Source organism: Rhinatrema bivittatum, chromosome 9 (assembly GCF_901001135.1).
Source record: "Rhinatrema bivittatum chromosome 9, aRhiBiv1.1, whole genome shotgun sequence".
Lineage (NCBI taxonomy): Eukaryota > Metazoa > Chordata > Amphibia > Gymnophiona > Rhinatrematidae > Rhinatrema > Rhinatrema bivittatum.
In genome coordinates, this window is record NC_042623.1 from 163,009,851 (window position 1) to 163,033,768 (window position 23,918).

The 23,918-nt window shown below is 42.9% G+C and overlaps 1 protein-coding gene across 1 annotated transcript in view; it reads right to left on the reverse strand.

The window, feature by feature from the left end:
• The window catches only part of SAG (S-antigen visual arrestin), a 91,209-nt gene that overhangs the window by 15,780 nt on the left and 51,511 nt on the right, over nt 1-23,918 (reverse strand). Inside the window, exons 7-10 of the mRNA XM_029617320.1 lie at nt 23,724-23,859; nt 20,505-20,589; nt 13,302-13,374; nt 11,520-11,657 (exon numbers count right to left, since the gene is read on the reverse strand). Coding sequence (XP_029473180.1) covers nt 11,520-11,657; nt 13,302-13,374; nt 20,505-20,589; nt 23,724-23,859 — 432 coding nt within the window. The remainder of the gene's footprint in view (nt 1-11,519; nt 11,658-13,301; nt 13,375-20,504; nt 20,590-23,723; nt 23,860-23,918) is intronic.

Here is a 23,918-nt window from a genome sequence, read left to right on the forward strand (position 1 = left end):
CTGAAAGAAAATGGACTTGTTTGGTTGCTGCTTTTATATGGGGGGGGGGGCGGTTATTACACTGGGGCTGCCACCTCTTTCTTTCTACCCCTTCCCCTCTTTCTTTATGCCCCTTCCCTCCTGTCCTGACCCTCTCCTCTTCTCAACCTTGCTCTATTTCGCTGCCCCTTTCCCCTGCCTTCTCCTCTTGCTTTTTTTTTTTTTCTCCTGCCCCCAACATAATACTGAATTATATTGGGGCCACCTTGTCTTCATCCCTTCTCTTGTGGGGAGACAGGGCCACCAAGTCTTTCTTGTACTTGGGGACACGCCTCTCTTTCTGGCCTCCCTCCTTCCCTTCCTCTGTCTTTCTGTTGGGGAGCTGGAAATTACACAATACATGAAGATTTCATTGGCTTTGCTGACTTACTTAAAACGGACTCCTCCGTCATCTATAGAGTGCTAAATGATATTTTGATACACTGCAATATGCTGGTAAGTCTATGCACAGGGCAGGCACATGATAGTGCAGCAGCTAATAGGTCTGCTAACATGTGCGGCGTTGCTGCACAGCAGAAAAATAACCCTTCAGCCATTTATATTCATTGCTTGGCACACTGCATAAATCTGTGCCTGCAAGATGGAAGGGGAAAAACTGAAAAGCAATTTGGGATGCATCGGATGTGTTGGTAGAGGTGACCCATCTCATCAAGCAGTCCCCAAAGTGAAATCACGTTTAAAGACAAATTTAACCCCAGACAGTCAAAAGCTGAGCACCCTCTGTCTGATAAGATGGACTGTCCGCACTGGTGCAGTGAAATCTATCGCAGCAACTACAGTGTTCTTTGTACTGTAAGGACACACATCAACGAGGAGTCCCTTAATATGGTACAAGGGCTTGTGGCATTTTGGCAATGCTAGAAAAATTCAGTATCTATTATGATCTGTGTCTCTCCAGTCTTGTCTTCTCCTACCACTGAACAGTTATCCAAAACGCTGCAAGCAGTTAACACCACTACAGCATGCACAGAAAGCAGTGGAACTAACAATGGGATTTCTTCCGTGGCAGTGCTCAGAACAGGCCTGCAAAAGCTTCTACAAGTTAGTGACGGATGCACCTATGCTTGTCGTTTTTGATCAGAAAGACATTGATCTGGCAACTGAGCTGGAGAAGCTTCTGCTGGCTGCAGCTAAAGGAGACAATGGCACGTTTGCTCCCATAACTTTGAAATTGTATGCTAATGATTTTGACTTTGATTGCTTGTATAATCAGTTGAAAATGTTGCTGAATACAATAAGAAGAGACTCTGGAAAGGAACTCTCAAAGGTAAGACCATTACATCAATCTCAGATGCAACAAATGCAATGCTTATGGCAAAGACACTACTGCCAAAGATATACAGACTACTTCGATTTATACTACACAATACCCCTGATTACAGAGCACTCAGTCATATTAAAAATTAACGACATTCTTGCATGCAGTTGAGTTTGCACAATAAGGACTTTCTTTGGAAAGTGTGACATACATGACCAATAAAATGGCTTTTCCATATTTCATAATCAAGGTGCTGACAAATATTGTTGTGCTATTACTTGATTTTCAGTTTATTTATGTATTTTGCAAATCATACTGCATGCATTGTGTATTTTAAATTCATAATTCACCTTGAACTCCTCAAGAATGTTAAATAAAAATTTTATCCTTCCTGCACAGTGTTATTGTAACTTAATTTTGAAATTAGCATTATGATAATAATATATTATACTTTACATGGTTTACATGTAGAATATATGTGAGAGAATGACATTAATATAGGAGATGCATGGCTGCCACCCCCCCGCCCCCAACCAAAAAGGCATTCCACTGCCCCTGACAGCCAGGCAGAGGACTGGAGTTTGGTACTTGAACAGCAAATCACTGAAAGAGTTTCACATACACACATGAGATCCAAGAGGGCAACACAGAAAGATTATGCTCAGTGCTCAGCTTCTAACACCCATGTTAGTATACTTTTTCCCCTATGAGTTACGGTACAGTGCAAGGGGGAAGACTCAGAGTTTTCCCTCAGTCTCTTTTCAGCTTGGTCAGCTTCAGCAGACTTTGACTATTGAGCACTTAGCACACTAATCTATTTTTCCCTTCTTGGGGTCCATTTTTGGTGGGGTGCTCTAGGTGGCTGGCCAGCTGGACATTGCTTAAGCCCTAGAGAGGAGGAAAGCTCCAGTGCTTTCCATTCACAGGGCAATGGTTAGCACTGTCTGGCTGTTCAGTGGCCTCTCCAGATGTGGAAGACTTGGCATCCACTGAAGGAAGCACTGTTGGTACGTCCACAAGGTCAGAGAAATTGATGGTAGAGAGTAGAGGAGATCTTCAGACTGCTATTGGGGCTGAGCCTCTGAGTCAGGGGAAGGGGTAGCTAGAGCCAATTTGTCAGCTGTCTCTTTCATAGCAAATGTGACCCCTGTGGTTGGGTCCTGTTCACTTCAGTCACCCAGACTGGTGTCAGCATTGACTAAATTGGCTGACAGAAAAATTCCAATCTCCTGGGTTAACGCTTGAATCTGTCTGAATTACTTTGGTTTTGGTGGAAGAGGTTATTTCATCCTTGGCTGTTATCATCATGGATAAGTGGAATGGAAGAATAGCTTAGTGCTTACAGCAGTTAGCTAAAAGAACATAAGATATGGCATTCTGGATCAGACCAAGGGTCCATCAAGCCCAGTATCCTGTATCCAAAAGTGGCTAATCCAAGTCACAAGTACTTGGCAAGAACCCAAACTTAAATAAATCTCAAGCCAGTTTTGCTTAATAATTAATAGCAGTTTATGGATTTTTCCTCTAGGAACTTATCCAAACCTTTTTTAAACCCAGCTACACTAACCACTGTAACCACATCCTCTGGCAATGAATTCCAGAGCTTAACTATGTGCTGAGTGAAAAAGAATTTTCTTCAGTTTGTTTTAAATGAGCTAATTGCTTTAAATGAGCTACTTGCTAACTTCATGGAGTGCCCCCTAGTCCTTCTATTATCTGAGAGAGTAAATAACCAATTTACATTATCTTGTTCAAGTTCTTTCATGATTCTGTAGACCTTTATCATATCCTCCCTCAGTCATCTCTTTTCCAAACTGAACAGCCTTACCTTACCTCATAGGGCAGCCGTTCCATGCCACTTATCATTTTGGTCGCCCTTCTCTGCACTTTCTCCAGTGCAACTATATCTTTTTTGAGATGCGGTGACCAGAACTACACACAGTATTCATGCGGTCTCATCATGGAGCGATACAGAGGCATTATGACATCCATCGTTTTCTTTGTAATTCCCTTCTTAATAATTCCTAATATTCTGTTTGCTTTTTTGATTGCCACAACACACTGAGCTGACGATTTCAATGTATTATCCACTATGATGCCTAGATCTTTAACATAACAAACATAAAAAGCTGCCAAACTGGGTCAGACCAAGGGTCCATCAAGCCCAGCATCCTGTTTCCAACAATGGCCAATCCAGGATACAAGTACCTGGCAAGTACCCAAACATTAAATAGATCCCATATTACTAATGCTGGTAATGCAGTAATTCTTCCCTAAGTCAACTTAATTAATAGTAGTTTATGGACTTCTCCTCCAGGAGTTTGTCCACATCTTTTTAAAACCAGCTATACTAACTAACTGGGTGGTAGCTCCTAATATGGAACCTAACATCATGTAACTACAGCAATGGTTATTTTTCCCTATATGCATCACCATGCACTTGTCCACTTGTTAAATTTCATCTGCCATTTGGAAGCCAAATCTTCCAGTCTCTCAAGGTCCTCCTGCAATTTAACACAATCCACGAGATTTAACTACTCTGCATAATTTTGTGTCATCCACAAATTTGATCATCTCACTCATCGCACCACTTTCCAGATCATTTATAAATATATTAAAAAGCATCGGACCAAGTACATATTTCTGAGGCACTCCACTGCTTACCTTTTTCCACTATGAAAACAGACCATTTAATCCTACTCTCTGTTTCCTGTCTTTTAACCACTTTGCAATCCACAAAAGGACATCGCCTCCAATCCCATGACTTTTTAGTTTTCTTAGAAGCCTCTTATATGGAACTTTGTCGAACGCCTTCTGAAAATCCAAATACACCACATCTACCAGTTTACCTTTGTCCACATGTTTATTCACCCCTTCAAAAAAAATGTAGGAGATTTGTGAGGCAAGACTTCCCGGTAAATCCATGCTGAATGTGTCCCATTAAACCATGTCTGTCTAAATGTTTTGTGATTTTATTTTTTATAACAGTTTCCATGATTTTTCCCAGCACTGAAGTAAGGCTTACTGGTCTATAGTTTCCCAGATCACCTCTGCAGCCCCTTTTAAATATTGGGGTTACATTGGCCATCTTCCAGTCTTCAGGTACAATGGATGATTTTAATGATAGGTTACAAAATAACTGAAATATGTTACGATCCTGCCCGTGGACCCCATCCCACGAGCAGGCCTTCACCTACCGCCATTGACGCGGCCTTCCCGCCAGACTGCCGCTGCTGCCGGGCCTTCGCTCCTGTGTGGCCCTGTGCTGCTGCCGACATACCTCCATCCTGCAGCCTAGCTCCACTCCCGGGACTTTCCTCGCGGTCCTATGGCTGCCGCCGCTGCAGCTGTCTCTACTCTTCACGGCTGGAGCCGCCACCGCTGACGCCACCGCCGCTGCTCTTTCCTTCTTCATGGCGGGAGCCACTGCCAGATACTGTCTTCGTGGTCCTAGTGCCGCCACCATCGCTCTCTCCACCTACGCGGCCCGAGCGCCACCGTCAGGGTTCATCTTTGCGGCGTGGATGCCGCCTCCAGCCTGGCTCCTTTGTGGCAGTACGCTGCTGCAGGCCTCAGCCCTTCTTCCTTCCTCTGGGCCTCCTCTAGGCGCGGGCACGCCTTTTCCTCCCTTTTAAAGGGCCAGCAGCAGGAAACACTCCAAGGCCCCTCCGGATGATGTCATCACGGCACTTCCTGGTCCAGCCCTCTAAAAAGGCCTTGCTTCAGTTCCTCAGGGCGTTCGAATCAGATTCCATGGTCGTTCATATCTCCTCTTTTCCGGTCAAGGTCCTCCATAGTCTGCTTCTACCCAGATGGCTTCATGTTCCATGTTCTCCTTGTTCCTGATGTTCTCCGTCTGATGTTCCAGGTCTCATCCCTCGTCGGACCTCCCTCGTGGTATGTTCCAGACCTCAGGTCCCTCTTCCAGAAGCCCTGGTGTTCCTAGTCTGTATCCAGATATCTTAGATGTCCAGATGTTCCAGATGTCCAGAGGTACCAGTCTCCTGTGTACCCGATGTCCTTCGTTCCAGTCCTGTTCCTGATGAATCCACCAGCAGCCTTGCTATCCGCCAGACCTTGTCTCCAGCCAACCTTCCTGGGAGTAAATCAGTCTCATTCGGTGTCCGTCTCCAGTGACTGGAGTCCCCTTCCGGCTGATCTTTCTTCAAGCGCTGTCCGGATCCCTTCTCCGTGCTGTGCATGTCTCGCTGTCTGCATGGTCCACGACCAGTCTCTCAGGTTGTGTAGGGCGCGGTGGGACAGGGTGGTCCGTGACCAGTCCCCAGTGGGCTGTGTTGAGGGCCCTGAGGGACAGTGCCATCCAAGTTCCAAGAGTCTCGTCTCATCCCAGTATTCTGACTCTTCTTCGTGTCTTCCAAATATCCTGAGTCTTCTGAGCAAGTCTTCATCTGAGTCCTCAGTCCGAATCCTCTAAGTATACTGACTCTTTCCGAGTCTCCCAAGTGTCTGGAGCCTTCTGTTCCCGTTCCTTGTCTCTTCATTTCCAGCCCTCTGCCTCCGTTTGACCTCATGCACTCGTCGTTCCCTATCGGCGGGTCCGGAAGGGCTACTGAGTGGCCGGATGGCTACTCCTGAAACTAGCATTGCGTTGCTGGGTCTCTCTGGTGTGTGTTGGTTCAGCGGAAGGCTGATCCTGACTCGTCCCAGTTCCTGTGTTCCTGCTTCGCCCGTTCCTGTACTCACTCACTCCCTCGGGGTATGTCTTGGGCTCCTCCCTGAGTCTCCCCATGGGCCAAGGGCTCACTATCTCCCAGGAGCAAGCGATTGTGTCTCCGTGTCCCTCCTCAGGACCCGCAGGGCACGTTCGCAACAAAATAGGTCTGAAATTTCATTTTTTAGTTCTTTCAGAGCCCTTGGGTGTATGCCATCCGGTCCAGGTGATTTACTATTCTTCAATTTGTCAATCTGGCCTACCACATCTTTCAGGTTCACTGTGATTTAGTTAATTCAACCTTCTCCGGAATGGGTATCTCCCCAACATCCTCTTCAGTAAACACCAAAACAAAGAAATCATTTTTCTTTCCATAATGGCCTTATCGTCCCTAAGTACCCCTTTAACCCCTCGATCATCTAACAGTCAAACATGACTCCCTCGCAGGCTTTCTGCTTCGGATATATTTTAAAAAGATTTTATTGTTAATTTTTACCTCTCTTAGCCTGTCATAACAATGTCTTACATTTAACTTGCTAATGCTTATACTTAATCCTATTTCTTTTGATAAATCCTTCTTCCAATTTTTTAATGAAGATCTTTTGGCTAAAATAGCCTCTTTCACCTCACTTTTTAGCCATGCTGGCAATCGCTTGACCTTCCTTCCACCTTTCTTAATGTGAGGAATACATATGGACTGTGCTTCTAGTATGGTATATTTTAACAATGTCCATGCCTGCTGCACACCTTTTAGCTTTGTAGTTGTACCTTCCAATTTTAACTATTTTTCCCTTTTGAAAGTTTAGTACTACAGCCGTGGATTTACTTACTGCCCCTTTCTGGTCATTAATTCAAATTTGATCATATTATGATCACTATTGCCAAGCAGCCCCACCACTTTTACCTCTCTCACCAAATCCTGCACTCCACTGAGATTAGATCTAAAATTGCTCCCTGTCTTGACGGTTTCTGAACTAATTCCTCCATAAAATTGTCACTTATTCCATCCAAGAACTTTATCTCTCTAGCATGTCCTGATGTTTCACTTACCCAGTCAATATTCGGGTAATTGAAATCTCCCATTAGTACTGCACTATCAACTTGGATAGCTTCCCTAATTTCTCTTGCCATTTCACTGTCCGTCTCATCATTTTTGCCCAGAAGATGGTAGTATTCTCTTATCGCTATACTCTTCCCTCAACACACAAGGGATTTCTACCCATAAAGATTCAATTATGTATTTACTCTCTTGCAGGATCTTTATCCTGTTGAACTCTATGCCATCCTGGATATAAAGCACCACCCCGCCACCAAGAAACTCCTTTCTGTCATTGAGATACAATTTGTACCCCGGTATAGCACTATCCCATTGGTTATCCTCTTTCCACCATGTCTCTGAGATGCCAATTAAGTCTATGTCATCATTCACTGGTATACGCTCTAATTCTCCCATCTTACGTCTTAGACTTCTGGCATTAGCATCCAAACATTTCAAAGTGTGTTTTTTGTTTGTATTTACATTCCACTTTTCAGTTGATAGGGATAAATTGGAATCTTTTAGTTCAGGTGAGTTTTTAATTATAGGCACTTGGACATTTTTCTTATTATTGGAACCTCTCTGTTGGGATGTAACTCTATTGTCACATTAGTATCCTTTGAAGATACCTCCCTCCAAACCATGTGCTACTGAGCAACTGTTGGCTTTCCCTTTGATTTAGTTTAAAAGCTGCTCCATCTCCTTTTTAAAGCAGCCTGGTTCTACCCTGGTTAAGGTGGAGTCCATCCCTTCTGAAAAGGCTCCCCCTTCCCCAAAAGGGTTCCCATTTCCTTACAAAACGGAATCCCTCTTCCTTGCACCATATTCTCATCCACACATTGAGTCTCCAGAGCGCTGCCTGCTTCTGGGGACCTGCACGAAGAACAGAAAGCATTTCAGAGAATGCTACCCTGGAGTTTCTGAATTTCAGCTTTCTACCTAAGAGCGTAATATGGCTTTCAGAACCTCCCTCCCACATTTTCCTATTTGTTGGTGCCCACAAGTACCATGACATCCTGCTCCTCCCCAGCACCGTCTAAAATCCTATATAGGTGATGTGTGAGGTCTGCCACCTTCACACCAGGTAGGCATGTTACCAGGCGATCCTCATGCCCAACAGTCACCCAGCTATCTATATTCCTAATAATCGAATCACCAACTATGATGGCCGACCTAACCCTTCCCTCCTAGGCAGTAGCCCTGGGAGACATATCCTCTGTGCAAGAGGATAATGCACCACCTGGAGAACAGATCCTTGCTACAGGATCATTTCCTGCTGCACCAGGTTGATGCTCTCTGATCATGAGACCTTCCTGCACCAAGGCAGCACCAGGGATACCAGACTGGAGTTGGGACTTGGCGACGATGTCCCCGAAGGTCTCATCTATATACCTCTCTGTCTGCCTCATCTCCTCCAGGTCTGCCACTCTAGTCTCCAGAGATTGGACTCATTCTCTGAGGATAGGAACACCTTGCATCGGATGCACATATACAATTTCTCACCGGTGGTTAAAAAATCATACATGTAACATTCGATGCAGAAGACTGGGAGGCCCCCTTTTGCTGCTGGACTTCTGCCTTCATCTTAAATTTGTTCAGTTCCTAGTTACGTTTTAGGTTGCTATGGGAGTAGGACTGTGTACAATTAGGGTCCTTTAAATGTATTACTGTATTCACTATATATCTGGTAGTGACTTACAAGGGAATGATTAAATGCTTGATAAGGTGTGGGAAATGTCTGAATTTAAGTTAAAAGGCTGAATATTTTTTTTGTTTAGTGAGAAAGTGTCACCTGCCTATAAATTAAAGGATTAGCTAGGGGTGGGTAAGGAGAGGGGTGGAGGGTTGGGAAATACAAACACACAAACTTCTGTTTTTTGCCTGCCTTTCTGATACCTGTATAATATACAAACACACAAACTTCTGTTTTTTGCCTGCCTTTCTAACTACCTATTTAATACTAAACATACAAACTTCTGTTTTTTGCCTGCCTTTCTGACTACCTATTTAATACAAGCACACTTATCTTTTTTTGCCTGCCTTTCTGACTATCTGTTTAATATAAAACACACATCTTTTTTGCTTGCCTGACTACCTGTTTAATATAAAACACACAAACTTCTGTTTTTTTGCCTGCCTTTCTAACTACCTATTTAATATAAAACACACAAACTTCTGATTTTTGCCTGCCTTTCTTACTAATTAATACAAACACACTTCTGTTTGTTGCCTGCCTTTCTGACTACCTGTATAATATAAAACACACAAAATTATGTTTTTTGCCTGCCTAACTACCTATTTAATACAAAACATACAAACTTCTGTTTTTTGCCTACCTTTCTGACTACCTATTTAATACAAACACACTTCTGTTTTTTGCCTGCTTTTCTGACCTCCTGTATAATATAAAACACACAAACTTCTGTTTTTTGCCTGCCTTTCTACCTATTTAATGCAAACACACAAACCTGTTTTTTTGCCTGCCTTTCTGACTACCTATTTAATACATGTTGTGATGCCACTCGCGGGCCTAGCCACAAGCAGCCTCTTACCTCCACCAGCCTGCCCCCAACGCCATCTTCATGGCCTGTGCTCCGCGAAGGTCGGGGCCACCACTGTTCTGCCTACGCGGCCGTAGCCACCAATGATATCTCCCGCTGTGTGGCAGCAGGGAGCCGCCGCCGTTGTTCCTTCTGCGGCAGGAAACCGCTGCTCATTCCTGCCTTGCAGCCTAGTGCCACTCCTGCTTCTTCTTCACGGCATGGATGCTGCTGTCCTTGGTCCTGCCTCCTAGGTGTGCGGCCATGCCTCTTTCTGCTTCTTAAAGGGCCCACGGCAGGAAAGGCCCCACGGCCCTAAATTGATGATATCATCGGGTGTCTCCATTGCTGCCCTATAAAAGGGCCCTTCGCCAGTCCTCCAGTGCCTTTGCAAGGAGCCAGTCTGCTCCTGGACTTATCGTCTCCATGGACGAAGACAGGACAAAGGACCAGGAACCACAGATGAAGACAATAAGGGAATTCTCATGCTTTTTGTCTAGCTATTCAATACAGACACACAAACAGACTAAATAATATATCCCAATAGTTTTACTTCTCCCCAATACTTTTAAGTTTTATAAATTTTCCCAAGCAGTACTTACTGGTTCTTTTCAGCCACCAGTAAGGAGATCATTTCCTCTCAATTGTCCCATTGAACCAGGGAAGCCAGGGTTCAAATCTCACTGCTGCTCCTTGTGACCTTGGGCAAGTCACTTCAACCTCCATTGCCTCAGGTAGGCAAAGGAACTGGCAGGGCAGAGCTTATCCCTTTCTTTTCTGGGCAGGGGACTAAACTTGGAGAGCCTACCAAAACACTCTGATGCCTTCCTGATACCCTCAAAAGAAACTCTAAACTGCCACAACACTTACAATACCTGAATGCAATCTGCTTTTAAGAGGCTAAAAGACGGAATATAAATTAAATAAATAATATACATGGCAAGAATGCAGGCCCAGGAGGCAGCTTCAGTGGGAAAGAATGTTCAAAAATAGAAAAAGCCAAATCCAAATCTGGAAACCTCACAAAGCTTTTTTGAAGATTTTTATGAAAGAGGAGTTTTATATGAACTAATTCAGTTCTTGTACCAGATGCCAGATTGTAAGCCCTATTGAGCAGGGATTGACTTTTTGTATGTCATGTAGCGCTATAGAAATGTATTGTGTAGTAGTAGTAGTAGGTCCTCTTTGGGAGTTGGAAGAGATATTATCATCCAAGTATTTACTTTGAGGAGCCAAGAAGAATTCAGGAAGGAGAGTACCCATCAGACACACCAAAGGAGACAATGAAAAGGATAGAGCAGATCATTGTCTTTGGAGTGCAGACACTAGGAATTGTCCCAGAGGAGTAGGGGAACCCCAGACCATTTACTCAGGGAGTCATTTCCATTCAGTCATAGAAGGGACTTTGCAAGTGCTATCTATCTGAACTCATCTCCCAGGAGATGTGTACTGTTATCGGCTTGTCAATATTGAAGACCTTATTTTACTGTAAATTCATGTCTTTGTTGAACACCAATCACTGTGCAAGTGACCATTTGAGCGGAGGGACCCCCTGGGTCTCCACTAGATGGCCCTAATTACATCTTGGGGCAGAGAGCTTAGGAGAAGAGGGTATAACATTTGTAACAGCACCTCCTCGGATAATGTCTGGAATGGTGAGATCCTGCACTATAACAGAGGAGGAGTTTAGGTAGTGTTATGGCAGTTTAGAGTTTCTTTTGAGGGCATCAGGAGTGTTTTGGTGGGCTCTCCAAGGTTAGGCCCCTGCCTAGAAAAGAAAGGGAAAAGCTAGAGCTGTATTTTTTCAAGGTCATTTTCTGTATGAGAACAGAGAGACTTGGAAACATACTTTCCTCCCTTGTGGGTAAGAACCCGTTTTACATACCTTTTCTATTGTGAGTGTTGTGTTATATTTTATGGTAATCCCCATCCCCAACTGGCTAAAACACCCATAAGAGGGTTACATCAGCTTACAGGGTACTAGAGGCCAAGTTGGTGTCTTCATGCTTTAGCTTTCCATCCAATGCTATTTCCCTCTTCTCACGGTTATATGCCAACAGTGGGAGGAGAGTGAAGGTCTTCGAGTAGCTAGATTTTGGCTGCACCTTCTCACTGGAAGAGATGGAAGAAAACCCATTAGTATAACCATGAATCTAAATAGATTTCCTTACAGACAACCTACAGTGTGTCTCTATCTTAAACATTTTGAGGTCAACATTCAAAGTGTGTTCAGTGCTATTTAGCTGGATAAGCGGGACTTGTGTGGCTAAGCAGCGGACGCTGAATATGTCCCTTATATGGCTAAAAAGTAAGTATATAGGATCAGGGTGGAGAGAGTTAGCCATATGATATCGTAGAAAATCATTTGCGATGTAATGACAACAAATGGAATTCCAAGTTACGGCTCCTTAGAGCATCTTTTTTTGCTACTGAAAGAGGTGTACAAAACCAGGGCTGAGTTGATTTTTTTTTTTAACCTAATTATCCTGAAAAATTAATTTCAGATGAAATATAGGGATTTCGTGGAAGCTCTGACCTGAAAAGTTTGTTTAAAAATTTTGTTAATAGATTTTGTATGTTTCATTGCTCACACATTTCCTTTCCAGAGTTTTTTTTTTTTTAATTTTCAGCAAAATTAAAAACCCATTTGAACAATGCATGTCTGTGAGAATTTTCTAAATGTCTCCTATTTACTCAGAGCATTTGATTTTATAATTCTGTACTTCACCTTGAGCTTTTGGAAAGGTGAATACAAATGAAAATTAATGAATAAATAAATAAATAGAATTATATCAGTGAGAATCCAGTAGAATACTGCAATGCCAAAATACATATTTACAGTATTTGTAGATCAAGCTAAAATCATTCAACAAACTCCAAGAGTTAAATACATTTTATAAGAAGAAGAAGATTGTGAGTCTGAGAGGCTCGGTTTTTAAATCCCAACCCAAAGCTTGATGGGATTTGTAGTCCTGGTTTCTCTATGGAGAGCTGTACATTTCACAGTGCTTTGGGATGAGAGACAGGAGTCTGCCTCCAATGACCTGCAGCTATCTGCAGTTTGGTTAACAGGCATAGATGGAGTCTGACTGTATAATTTGAGGAGGGGGGAAGTGCTAGAGAGGTTAGATTAGCATGGATAGGGGAATAGGGTGTAAAATCTCTCTCCTCTCACCTTGCCCACTGGCATGGACTGTTGGGTGGGCATACTTTCTCTCTTCCCTCCCAATCACTCTCTCTCGTACTCATACTCACTCATTCTCTTCTCCTTTCCAAACCTTCCAGCTCTCTCCCCCTTCCCTTGAACCCAGCAGACTCCTTCTCTGCCCAACCCCTGGGCTCCTCTCCTCACCCTGACCTCCTCCTTCCTCCCTCTCAGACCCCAGTGTTCGCCCCCTTTCTCCCTCCCCTCCACAGCACACCATGCCTTCCCTCCTGAAAGGGGCAGACCCCACCGGCCTTTAACTCTGCCTTACACCTGTCATTCTGCTGCTGCTTTCTTCCTCCTCTGCACCAGATGATGCCTTTTCTTCCTTCTGGCCCACATGGACCGATGCCACATCCTTCTTCTTTCAGCCTGTGCAGGCCTATGCAAGCAGAGGGCGTCCTCTTTGCCCTCTGAGCAGCAAGAGCATGGTGTCCTATCCTGCACAGGTTGTCCCTTACATCTGGGGGCAATGCCCCCCCCCCCATGCCTTCCCAAACTCCTCACATGCTAAGAGGGGTTAGATGGTAGGAAGAGGAATGGGTACTCACTCTGTCTCATCCATGGCCACCGTTTTAGTGTAAAAATCACTGGAGTATAAAACTACGTTGGCAACTTGCTCCACTGAAAAAAAGAATGAATAAAGAGAGAGAGAGAGAAAAAAAGAATAAAAATGTTTTACTGTGAGTTTTGTAGGCACCTCTTTGACATTTCCATCAGGGTTTAATGGCTCAGATGGATAGAGAGCAATGGAACATTCCACCTCATGTGGGAGGTGAGGAAAGAGGAGTGGATCAGCTCAGATTAGGTCCTCGTCTTCTATAGGAAATAGACATTCCTCTGGCCCCTACCAGTACATATTTTGGCTGGTCTGACCTTCATAAAGATAGTTTGGGAGTCTGCTTGAGGCAGGTAAAGTTTAGTGATCAAGGCTCAGAAATTTTTGTTAAATTGTTTTCTCTTCCTGGATGTGCAAGGGATGAATGGACCCTGATGTGACTCAAAGGTTTTTGCCTGTGGTGGTGTTTTTGGTTCCCCTGCCTTTGATTTTCCCCTTCTGGCACCTTCAAGAGATTTTGAGGCTAGAGTGTGATGCTGCTGTGGTTGATTGTGCCTAGGGCCCAGAAGTTAATATTCCCCCCCCCCCCCTCCCATCCAGACTCAAACCCGGACCACCCCTAGTGAAGGATAAAGCACCAAAACAGGGGATCACACATGTATTATAAGAAAACTGTATAGGAGAGGCCATATTTCATGGCATCCAGTAATACTCACATGGAAAGTGTGTTCCATCTCTCAAAATGTCTAGTGGCGGGCAGAGGACAATAACTATTAGAAGTTACCAACCGGGTTGGACGTATGTGGGGATTTTGTTGGAAGAAAGGAAGGACATTCTTTATCGAGTAATACCTTAATTGCTAAAACTTGCAGTCTAGCAAAGAGGAGCAGAAGAACTGTATACTCTGTTGTACATACCATTCTATTATCTACTTCTCAATATAAAGAGAAAGTTTAGGAACAGCAGCCCATTGTGTTGTGTTTTATTTTCCTATGAACTGGAATTAGTGAATAGTGAGGATGTTTCCTTCCTTCTACCAGAGAGACCTGGAGATTATTCTGACCTCCCAATGGATAAGAATCCCTACTCTCATCTCATGTAAAGAATGAGTCAGTGCTACACTAGTTGCAATTACCAGTTACTCTAATGATATATCTCATTTCAGTTAATAGTTACTCCAGTAACATAGGAACCAGTTAAAGTTACTTTAGTTGCTGCTTCGATGCCCCTTATAAGTGAGGAATGCTATCTCAATGTGGTTTTAATCTGGATACAAACTAAAAAATAATAATACACACATATTTTAATTTACTTATATATACCACCAATGCTTAGGCTCTAGGGATGAATTTTCAAAATTATTTTCATACGTTTTATGCTTGTAAATCAGCTTCTGAAAATTGCCCGAGGGGTTTGTGCATGTGAAAGTACGCACAGAAGGGATTCCATGGGTACTTTTAGGAGGAGTTCCGGGGGAGATGGGGTGAGGAAATCATTTATTTGATTTTCGCACCTATTCCCTTAGCAGGTGTAAGTGCATGTACATATGCCTGTTATACTGGGGGCCTGGGCATACCCCTCATTTTCAAAGCAGACTTACACACTTAAGTCTCCTTTGAAAATTTCGGAAAAAGTCTTTGTGTGCCTTCTATATGCAGACTGTAGCCCTACACAGACTGTTTATAAAGTTAATCCTCATTATCAGGCCGATACAGTAAAAAATGCGGGAGGGCGGGCGCTCCGTGTCGAGTGCCCGCTCTCCCGACGCACGCCCAGGCACCTCTCCTGGGCACATGATTCTGTATTTAAATAAGGTAGTGCGCTAATAAGGAGGCGCTAGGGACAATAGCGCATCCCTAGCGCCTTATTAGTGGTAGAGGTGGCTGTCAGCGGGTCCAACAACCAACCCTCTATTTTACCGGCATCTGTTCTCGAACCCGCTGACAGCCACGGGTTAGGAAAATGGATGCCAGTAAACTTGAGCATCCGTTTTTCTAATCCACTGACCGGCGGGCAGATTTTTTTTAACTTTTTTTTTTTTAAGCTTTGGTTCCTCTGACTTAATATCGCTAGGATATTAAGTCGGAGGGTGTACAGAAAAGCAGTATTTTCTGCTTTTCTGTACACTTTACCGGGTTGCTCAGAAATTAACGCCTGCCCCTGAGCGCTATTAGTTTTTGGGGGGGTTGGCCACCCTTTTTCAACGCGCTAAACCGCTTACTGTATAAGGGGTAATAGAAGCTCGTCAAAAACACGCAGCCAATTGCAGGGTAAACGGAGCACACCTTATTGTATCAGCCTGTATGTTTGGCAAGGAAAACAATAAATTGAATGACTTTAGATGGTTTACAGATGCTCTTTGTCTTGGAAAATAAGTTGTAAATTACAATATTCTTGTTTTCATTGATAGTCAGTCATTTTTATACAGAAGTCACCAAAGTTGCATCTTAAGTCTAAAAGCAGTTATAGATACACGTTTAAAACTTAGAAAAATAACTGGTTACCTTGTTTAATTCTTCAGTGAGTTAATTCTAAGTAACTGGTTAGTATTTGCTACATAAAGTTTAGTCCTAAAGTGCACCTTTTGATTACAAAGTGAATGCAATATTTGCTAGGGATGTGAATCGTTTTAGGACGATTAAAATTATCGTCCGATAATTTTAATATCGTCTTAAACCGTTATGGAACACAATACAATACAGATTCTAACGATTTATCGTTATAAATCGTTAGAATCGTGAGCCGGCACACTAAAACCCCCTAAAACCCACCCCCGACCCTTTAAATTAAATCCCCCACCCTCCCGAACCCCCCCCAAATAACTTAAATAACCTGCGGGTCCAGCGGCGGTCCGGAACGGCAGCGGTCCGGAACGGGCTCCTGCTCTGAATCTTGTCGTCTTCAGCCAGCGCCATTTTCCAAAATGGTGCCGAAAATGGCGGCGGCCATAGACGAAAAAGATTGGACGGCAGGAGGTCCTTCCGGACCCCCGCTGGACTTTTGGCAAGTCTCGTGGGGGTCAGGAGGCCCCCCACAAGCTGGCCAAAAGTTCCTGGAGGTCCAGCGGGGGTCAGGGAGCGATTTCCCGCCGCGAATCGTTTTCGTACGGAAAATGGCGCCGGCAGGAGATCGACTGCAGGAGGTCGTTCAGCGAGGGTTCCGGCGCCTCGCTGAACGACCTCCTGCAGTCGATCTCCTGCCGGCGCCATTTTCCGTACGAAAACGATTTGCGGCGGGAAATCGCTCCCTGACCCCCGCTGGACCTCCAGGAACTTTTGGCCAGCTTGTGGGGGGCCTCCTGACCCCCACGAGACTTGCCAAAAGTCCAGCGGGGGTCCGGAAGGACCTCCTGCCGTCCAATCTTTTTCGTCTATGGCCGCCGCCATTTTTCGGCGCCATTTTGGAAAATGGCGCCGGCTGAAGACGACAAGATTCAGAGCAGGAGCCCGTTCCGGACCGCTGCCGTTCCGGACCGCCGCTGGACCCGCAGGTTATTTAAGTTATTTGGTGGGGGATTTAATTTAAAGGGTCGGGGGTGGGTTTTAGGGGGTTTTAATGTGCCGGTTTTTCGATTTTTCGATTTTTAACGATTTTTCACGATTTTTCACGATATTTTACCCCCCCAAACGGCAACAATACGATTCCCTCCCCCTCCCAGCCGAAATCGATCGTTAAGACGATCGAGGACATGATTCACATCCCTAATATTTGCTGCTATTTCAAATTGTTACACCTGTTCTATTTGTAAATCTGTTATTGACTTTTGCTTATATGCAGGTATTTTACCATGTCCTCCAATGAATTCCAGAGCTTAATTATGCGTTGAGTACAAAAATGTACTGCTTAGAAACTTGACTGATTGTCCACTAGACTTTGCACTTTTTGAAAGAGTAAACAACCAATTTCCATTCACTCACACCATACCTCCCCTCAGCCGTCTCCTTCTCCAAGCTGGAGTCCTAACCTCTTTAGCCTTTCCTCACAGGGCAATTGTTCCATCCCTTTTTACAATTTTAGTTGCCTTTCTATGTCCCTTTTCTAATTCTATTATATCTTTTTTGAGATGCAGTGACCAGAACTACACACAATACTCAAGATGAGGTTGCACCATGGAGTGATACAGAGGCATTATGATATTCTCAATTTTATTCTCCGTTCCTTTCCTAATAATCCCTAGCATTCTATTTGCTTTTTTGGTTGTTGCTGCACACTGAGCAGAATATTTCAATGTGTTATCAACAATGTTGCCTAGATCCTTTTCTTGAATGTTAACACCTATTGTGGAACCTTTCATTGTGCAGCTGTATTTTGGGTTACTCTTCCCTAGGTGCATCACTTTGCTCTTGTCCACATTAAATTTCATTTGCCATTTCTATGCCCAGTCTCCCAGTTTTCCAATATATTCTTGCAATTTCTCACAATCCTCTTGTGATTTAACAACTTTGAATAATTTTGTGTCATCAGCAAATTTTATCATTATTATGTTAAAAAGCGGTGGTCCCAGAACAGATCCCTGAAGCATTCCACGATTCACCTTTCTCCATTGAGAAAATTTACCATTTAGACCTAATCTCTGTTTTCTACCTTTTAACCAGTTACCAATCCACAATAGGACATTGCCCCCATCCCATGACTTTTTAATTTCCTAAGAAATCTCTCATGAGAGACTTTGTCAAATGCTTTCTGCAAATCCAGATACACTACATCACTGGGCTCACCTTTATCCACATGTTTATTTACACCCTCAAAAATTGTAGCAGATTGATGAGGCAAGACTTGTCTTGGCTAAATCCATGTTGGCTTTGTCCCATTCAACTATGCCTATCTATATATTCAATGATTTTGTTCTTTATGATAATTTCTACCATTTTGTCTGGCATAGATGTCAGACTCACTGGTCTGTAGTTTCCTGGATCACCCCTGGATCCCTTTTTAAAAATTGGCATTATATTGGCAACCCTTCAATCTTCAGGTCCAATAGATGATTTTAATGATAATTTGCAAATTACTTAAATCAGTTCTACAATTTCATTTTTCAATGTTATTCAGCACTCTAGATATGTACCATTTAGTCCAGGTTATTTGCTACTCCTTAGTTTGTCAATTTGCCCTAGTATGTCTTCCAGGTTCACTGAGATGGCATGGGTATATCTCTGTATAATCACAACACAGAAGCAACTCCTCTCATAAACAATCAAATGCAATCAAAAAGAGAGGAAAACAATCACTATCTCTCCAAAAACCTCTTGAATTGCTACTACCAGAGGACAATGATATCATAGTATAATGCCGTATTGTTTTAATCCGCTGTCTCTCTCGCCCGCAATGGGCCCCAAACAGTATCAGCCGACACGGCACTGGTTGTAATCATTTATCATTGCCTCGTCAATGTTTTACCACTTATTACCCAAAATTGTTTTATTATATCAATTTAATAAACCAAAAAATCATTTTTTGTTTTTATCTTGTGTCCTATATGAAAAGAATTAAAAAATACTTAGCTCCCAAACTGGCGTTCACAAAAATGCCCAGATGTCCAACATGGACCATGTTTCGAGGCCACCTCAAATATTAAGACAATCCAAACGCCTTCAGAGACCATTCAATCATCCTACAAACAAAAACAATAATTACAAAACATCCAACTGCAACCCCATTCTACAGAAACATTCTACTATGCTCTTCACTCATTTACTATTCCAATATGAATTACTAGAATGTTACTCACCAAAAGAGGACAAATTTTCTTTTTACTCCTCAACACCCAAACAGGTTAATGGCGCCACGGCGTTCAAAACCTCCCGCCTTCATTTCCTCTGTATTTAAACCCACGTCACTGCATAATACCGGAGATCTCACCCAACATGTCAACCAGAAAGATTTTCGGGATTTCCAGTATTATGCAGTGACGTGGGTTTAAATACAGAGGAAATGAAGGCGGGAAGTTTTGAACGCCATGGCGCCATTAACCTGTTTGGGTGTTGAGAGGTAAAAAGAAAATTTGTCCTCTTTTGGTGAGTAACATTCTAGTAATTCATATTGGAATAGTAACTGAGTGAAGAGCATAGTAGAATGTTTCTGTGGAATGGGTTAGAATGGGGTTGTAGTTGGATGTTTTATAATTATTGTTTTTGTTTGTAGGATGATTGAATGGTCTCTGAAGGCGTTTGGATTGCCTTAATATTTGAGGTGGCCCCTGATGAAGGCTGTGATGGCCGAAACATGGTCCATGTTGGGCATCTGGGCATTTTTGTGAACGCCAGTTTGGGAGCTAAGTATTTTTAATTCTTTTCATATAGGACACAAGATAAAAATTAAAAATGATTTTTTGGTTTATTAAATTGATATAATAAAACAATTTTGGGTAATAAGTGGTAAAACATTGAAGAGGCAATGATAAATGATTACAACCAGTGCCGTGTCGGCTGATACTGTTTGGGGCCCATTGCGGGCGAGAGACAGTGGATTAAAACAATAAGGCATTATCTATGACATTGTTGTCCTCTGGTAGTAGCAATTGAAGAGTTTTTGGAGGGATAGTAATTGTTTTCCTCTCTTTTTGTTTGCATTTGATGGGTATATCTCTTACATCTTCCTCATAGAAGAATTCATTTAGTCTCTCTGCTATGGCCTTGTCATCGCTAAGAGTATCTTTTATGCCGTGATCATCTAATGATGTTACCCATGTGCGAGGACTTCAAATCCTGCTTGTTCTTGGAGAAACAGTATATTAGCAGAGAAATGTTCAAAGCCATTTTATGTGTGGAAATTGGGTCATTGAAAATTGCCTCTCCTCTCTGTATATAGTAACTTCTCATGCAGATCGGAGAGGCATTCCTGGTGGTGGGGCTGAGGAGGAGTTAGCACTTGTTCATGTACTTGTGAGGTTTCAGAAGGGAGCATGCATATTTTCCTGGAAAAGTATGTGCACAAATAGCAGGTGCAGACCTTTGCATGTACTTTTCCAGAGCCAGTTTTCAAAGGTAACTTTTTCCCTTTGAAAATTGGCATAAAGTACGCCCAGACTTCACACTTTTGTACACAATTTGAAAGTTGCCCCCTAAGCGACCTGGTTTTGGGAGGGCATCTTTCTTGGTTTTGCAGCTTCCATCACAATGCATTATGGTATCCCTCCATTTCAAATAAACACTAAATATATTAAAATACATCAGGATGGCATGTCAGAGCCTATTACCTGATACTGAGATCTTTTTCACTGTTTTATCCGAGTTGTTGGTCACAGTGACTGTGACAGGAATTGTCTCACCATGGTAAAACACCTGCAACCAGAAGATACAAACCACCATGGAGGCAGTGTCAATCAATGGCCTTCATTAACATTGCAATACAATGTTCTGTTATTCAACAAGACAAGTCTTATACATGAGCACTTGAGCATTCTGTGAAGAGCAAACAGCTCTTCTAAAGGATTTAGATGTCTCCTTACATTTAGAAATATAAATAATTTTTCAAAATAATGATCCGGACTTGTGAGCTGGATTGGTCCATGCTGGGCTCAATGGACCTTGGTCTGACCCGGCAAGGCGCTTTGTATATTCTTATGTTATGTTCTTGCATGATTAATAAGATCATAAATTAATTTCTGCATGCAATGGAGTCCTAAAATCTGAAAAGGAATTTAGAATGCTTCTTGACTCAAACTATGAATGGCAGTGCAGCACTGATTTTAACCGGTATCTTCCATTCTGTCCCAACAGGAATCAATGGAAATAGGGTAGAAACATGGTCTATGAGAATTTTTGAGCAAACAAGTATTTTTAAAAACTTGAAAGTAATTGTAACAGTGTCACTTTCTTCAAGAGTGTGATCTTCAATGACCCAGTGACACCATCAACTGCTGTCAAGGGAAGACTCAAATCTCAGCAGTAATACTAGCTATATTCATTTGAGACTATTTACAAGTGAATCGCAAGTCCAGAGAGCCACTGCAGTTCACTGTGCTGCTTCAACAGTCTACACCTTTTCTACAAAACCTTCCCAGACTAAAGAAACTTTGGAAATGTCAGAGAGTTTAGACTCTAGATTCACTGTTAGAGGAGGGAGATGGTTCTAAGTGGATACATTATACCAATCAGAGGTGGCACTGCCTTTCATTAAGAACATAAGATGTGCCATGTTGGGTCAGATCAAATATCCATTGAGCCCAGCATCTTGTCTCCAACAGTGGTCAGTTTGGGTGATATGAAACAAAACAACAAACAAAACATGGAATAAAAAAATTAAATGAAAACCAAATATCGAGTCACCCCTGCTTCTGCAGTGAAAGAATCCGCAAACAAACCCCCCTCCTGAGCCCTCCTTCAATTGCCCCTGACCTCCCCAGGCTGGCACCATTGTTTTGTAAGGCATTGGCCTCAGTTTGCCAGTGCCATTTACAGCTGTAGCACCGTTGGGACAGAAGTAAACGTCTGTAACAAAGAGTAGATCCAAATCCTTGTTGCTCACTCTCCGGGATAAGCAGTGGGCTTGTTTATGGACTTTTCTTCCAGATTTTGTCCAAACCTTTTTAAACCCCACTATGCTAGATACCCTGGACCACATCCTCTGGTGACAAATTCTACAGCTTCATTGTTCACTGCATGAAAAAATCCTTTTTCAAATTTGTTTTAAATCTGCTGCCTGCTAATTTCATGGAGTGACCCTAAGTGCAAGCACTATTTGAAAGAGTAAATAACTGTTCCTATTTACCTGTTCTATCTTAATTAAGATTTTATAAATCTCTATCATTCCCTCTCAAGTTAGGGCTTTTCAGCTTGTAGACTTCTTACATTTGCATACAGACACCTAAGTGTATTATTATTTTTTATTTTATTCTGTTTTGTTTTTTTAGTAATCTCGTTATTCAATTTTCAAATGAACATTTACAAAATCTAACAGATCAATATCCCTTCTCTCCTCTTCTCCCCCCCTCCAGGAGCATTACAGTCTTTTTCACAACTGTTTTAATATCAATTGATTCAGATAATTTGGAATCAGATTTTTCAACATCTTCCCTGTCAAGATAATTTAATTTTCCTTTTTTAATGGTATCCTTTGTGGCTACCCCGCTCTAAACAATGTGCTCCTTAGTGACTGTCGGCTTTCCCGCATAATCTAGTTTATAAGCTCTCTATCTCATTTTAAATGTTAGCTCCAGCAGCCAGGTTCCATTTTGGCTAAGATGGAGCCCACTCTGTCCTAAAAAGCTCCCCGGTTCCTAATGGGGTAGATATTCAAAAGCCATTTAGATGCATAATTGAAAAGTTATCCATCTAAATGTCTAAGAAGCTATTTTAAAAAGCCTAACCGGCTATATTATAGCTGGCTAATGAGTTATCTGGCTAGAATATAGCCAGTTAAGTTGAAGGCATTCCAGGGGCAGGCACTAGGCCTTCCCAGGAGGCGTAGAGTTAGCCGGTTAGGGTTAAATGGATAACTCCAATATTCAGAGTTATCCAGTTAAACTAACCGGCTAACTCTAGCCACAGTGTAAGGCTGTTCAAAAGTTAGCCGGATACACCTATCCAGCTAACGTTAAGATATCCCGGTTAAGTTAGTCAGGTGTATCTGGCTAACTTAACTAGCCACTCAGCGGCTGAATATGGACCCCATAGAATCAGAAGACCTCCTCCTTGCACCATTGTCTCATCCATGCATTGAGACTCAGGAACTCAGCTTGCCTCTGGGGTCCTGCATGTGGAACTGGGAGCGTTTCTGAAAGTACTACTCTGGAGGGTCTGGATTTTAGTTTACTATCTAGAATCCTAAATCTAGCCTCCAGAGCCTCTCTCCTGCATCTTCCTGTGTAATTGTTACCCGTGTGGACTATAGCACCACAGCCCTTCCCCAGAACACTCTAAAGTTCTATTTAGGTGAAGAGTGAGGTCTCTGCCGCCTTTCCATCAAACAAGCAAGTTACCAAGCAATTCTCATGGCTGCCAGTCACCCAGTTATCTATATTCCTAATGATTGGACCAGTCTCTGCTCTCCTGGATATAGAACTTTGAAGATTCATCCTCAGTGTGAGAGAATATAAAGTCACCTGGAGGGTAGGTTCCAGCTACAGGAATACTTCCTGCCACTGTGGAAGGCAATACTCCTTCCCAGTGCCTTTGCTCCTCCAATGACGCGTAGAGGCTCCCAGAAGAGAGGTGGGAGCACTCTAGTATACCACTCAAGGTCTCCTCTATATACCCTTCTATCTGCCTCATCTCCTCCAGATCAGCCACTCTAGCTTCCAGAGATCACACTCATTCTATAAAAAAACCCATCACAGTATTGAAAAAAAACCAAACACCGGTAAAAATAAACCCTAGCACAATATGGAAAGCTAGGTAGGTAAAACCCAGCAAGAGCAATACTTAGACTAAAAGGCCTCCTCCAGTTCCTCTGATCTGTAATGAGATATCCTCACCTCTTTAGGAAGAGTTGCTGTTAAGTGCAAGGGCTTTTCTGACATAGGGAACTGCCAGGCAGTCTCCGCTCGAGGGCTGGGTCCAGGCTTGTCTGGGGCATACTGGACTTTACGGATTAACAGTCTCACAGAGTTCCTGAGAAACAAAAAAACATGGGCTATATTCTCACAAATGGTAACATGTTGTACAAATGC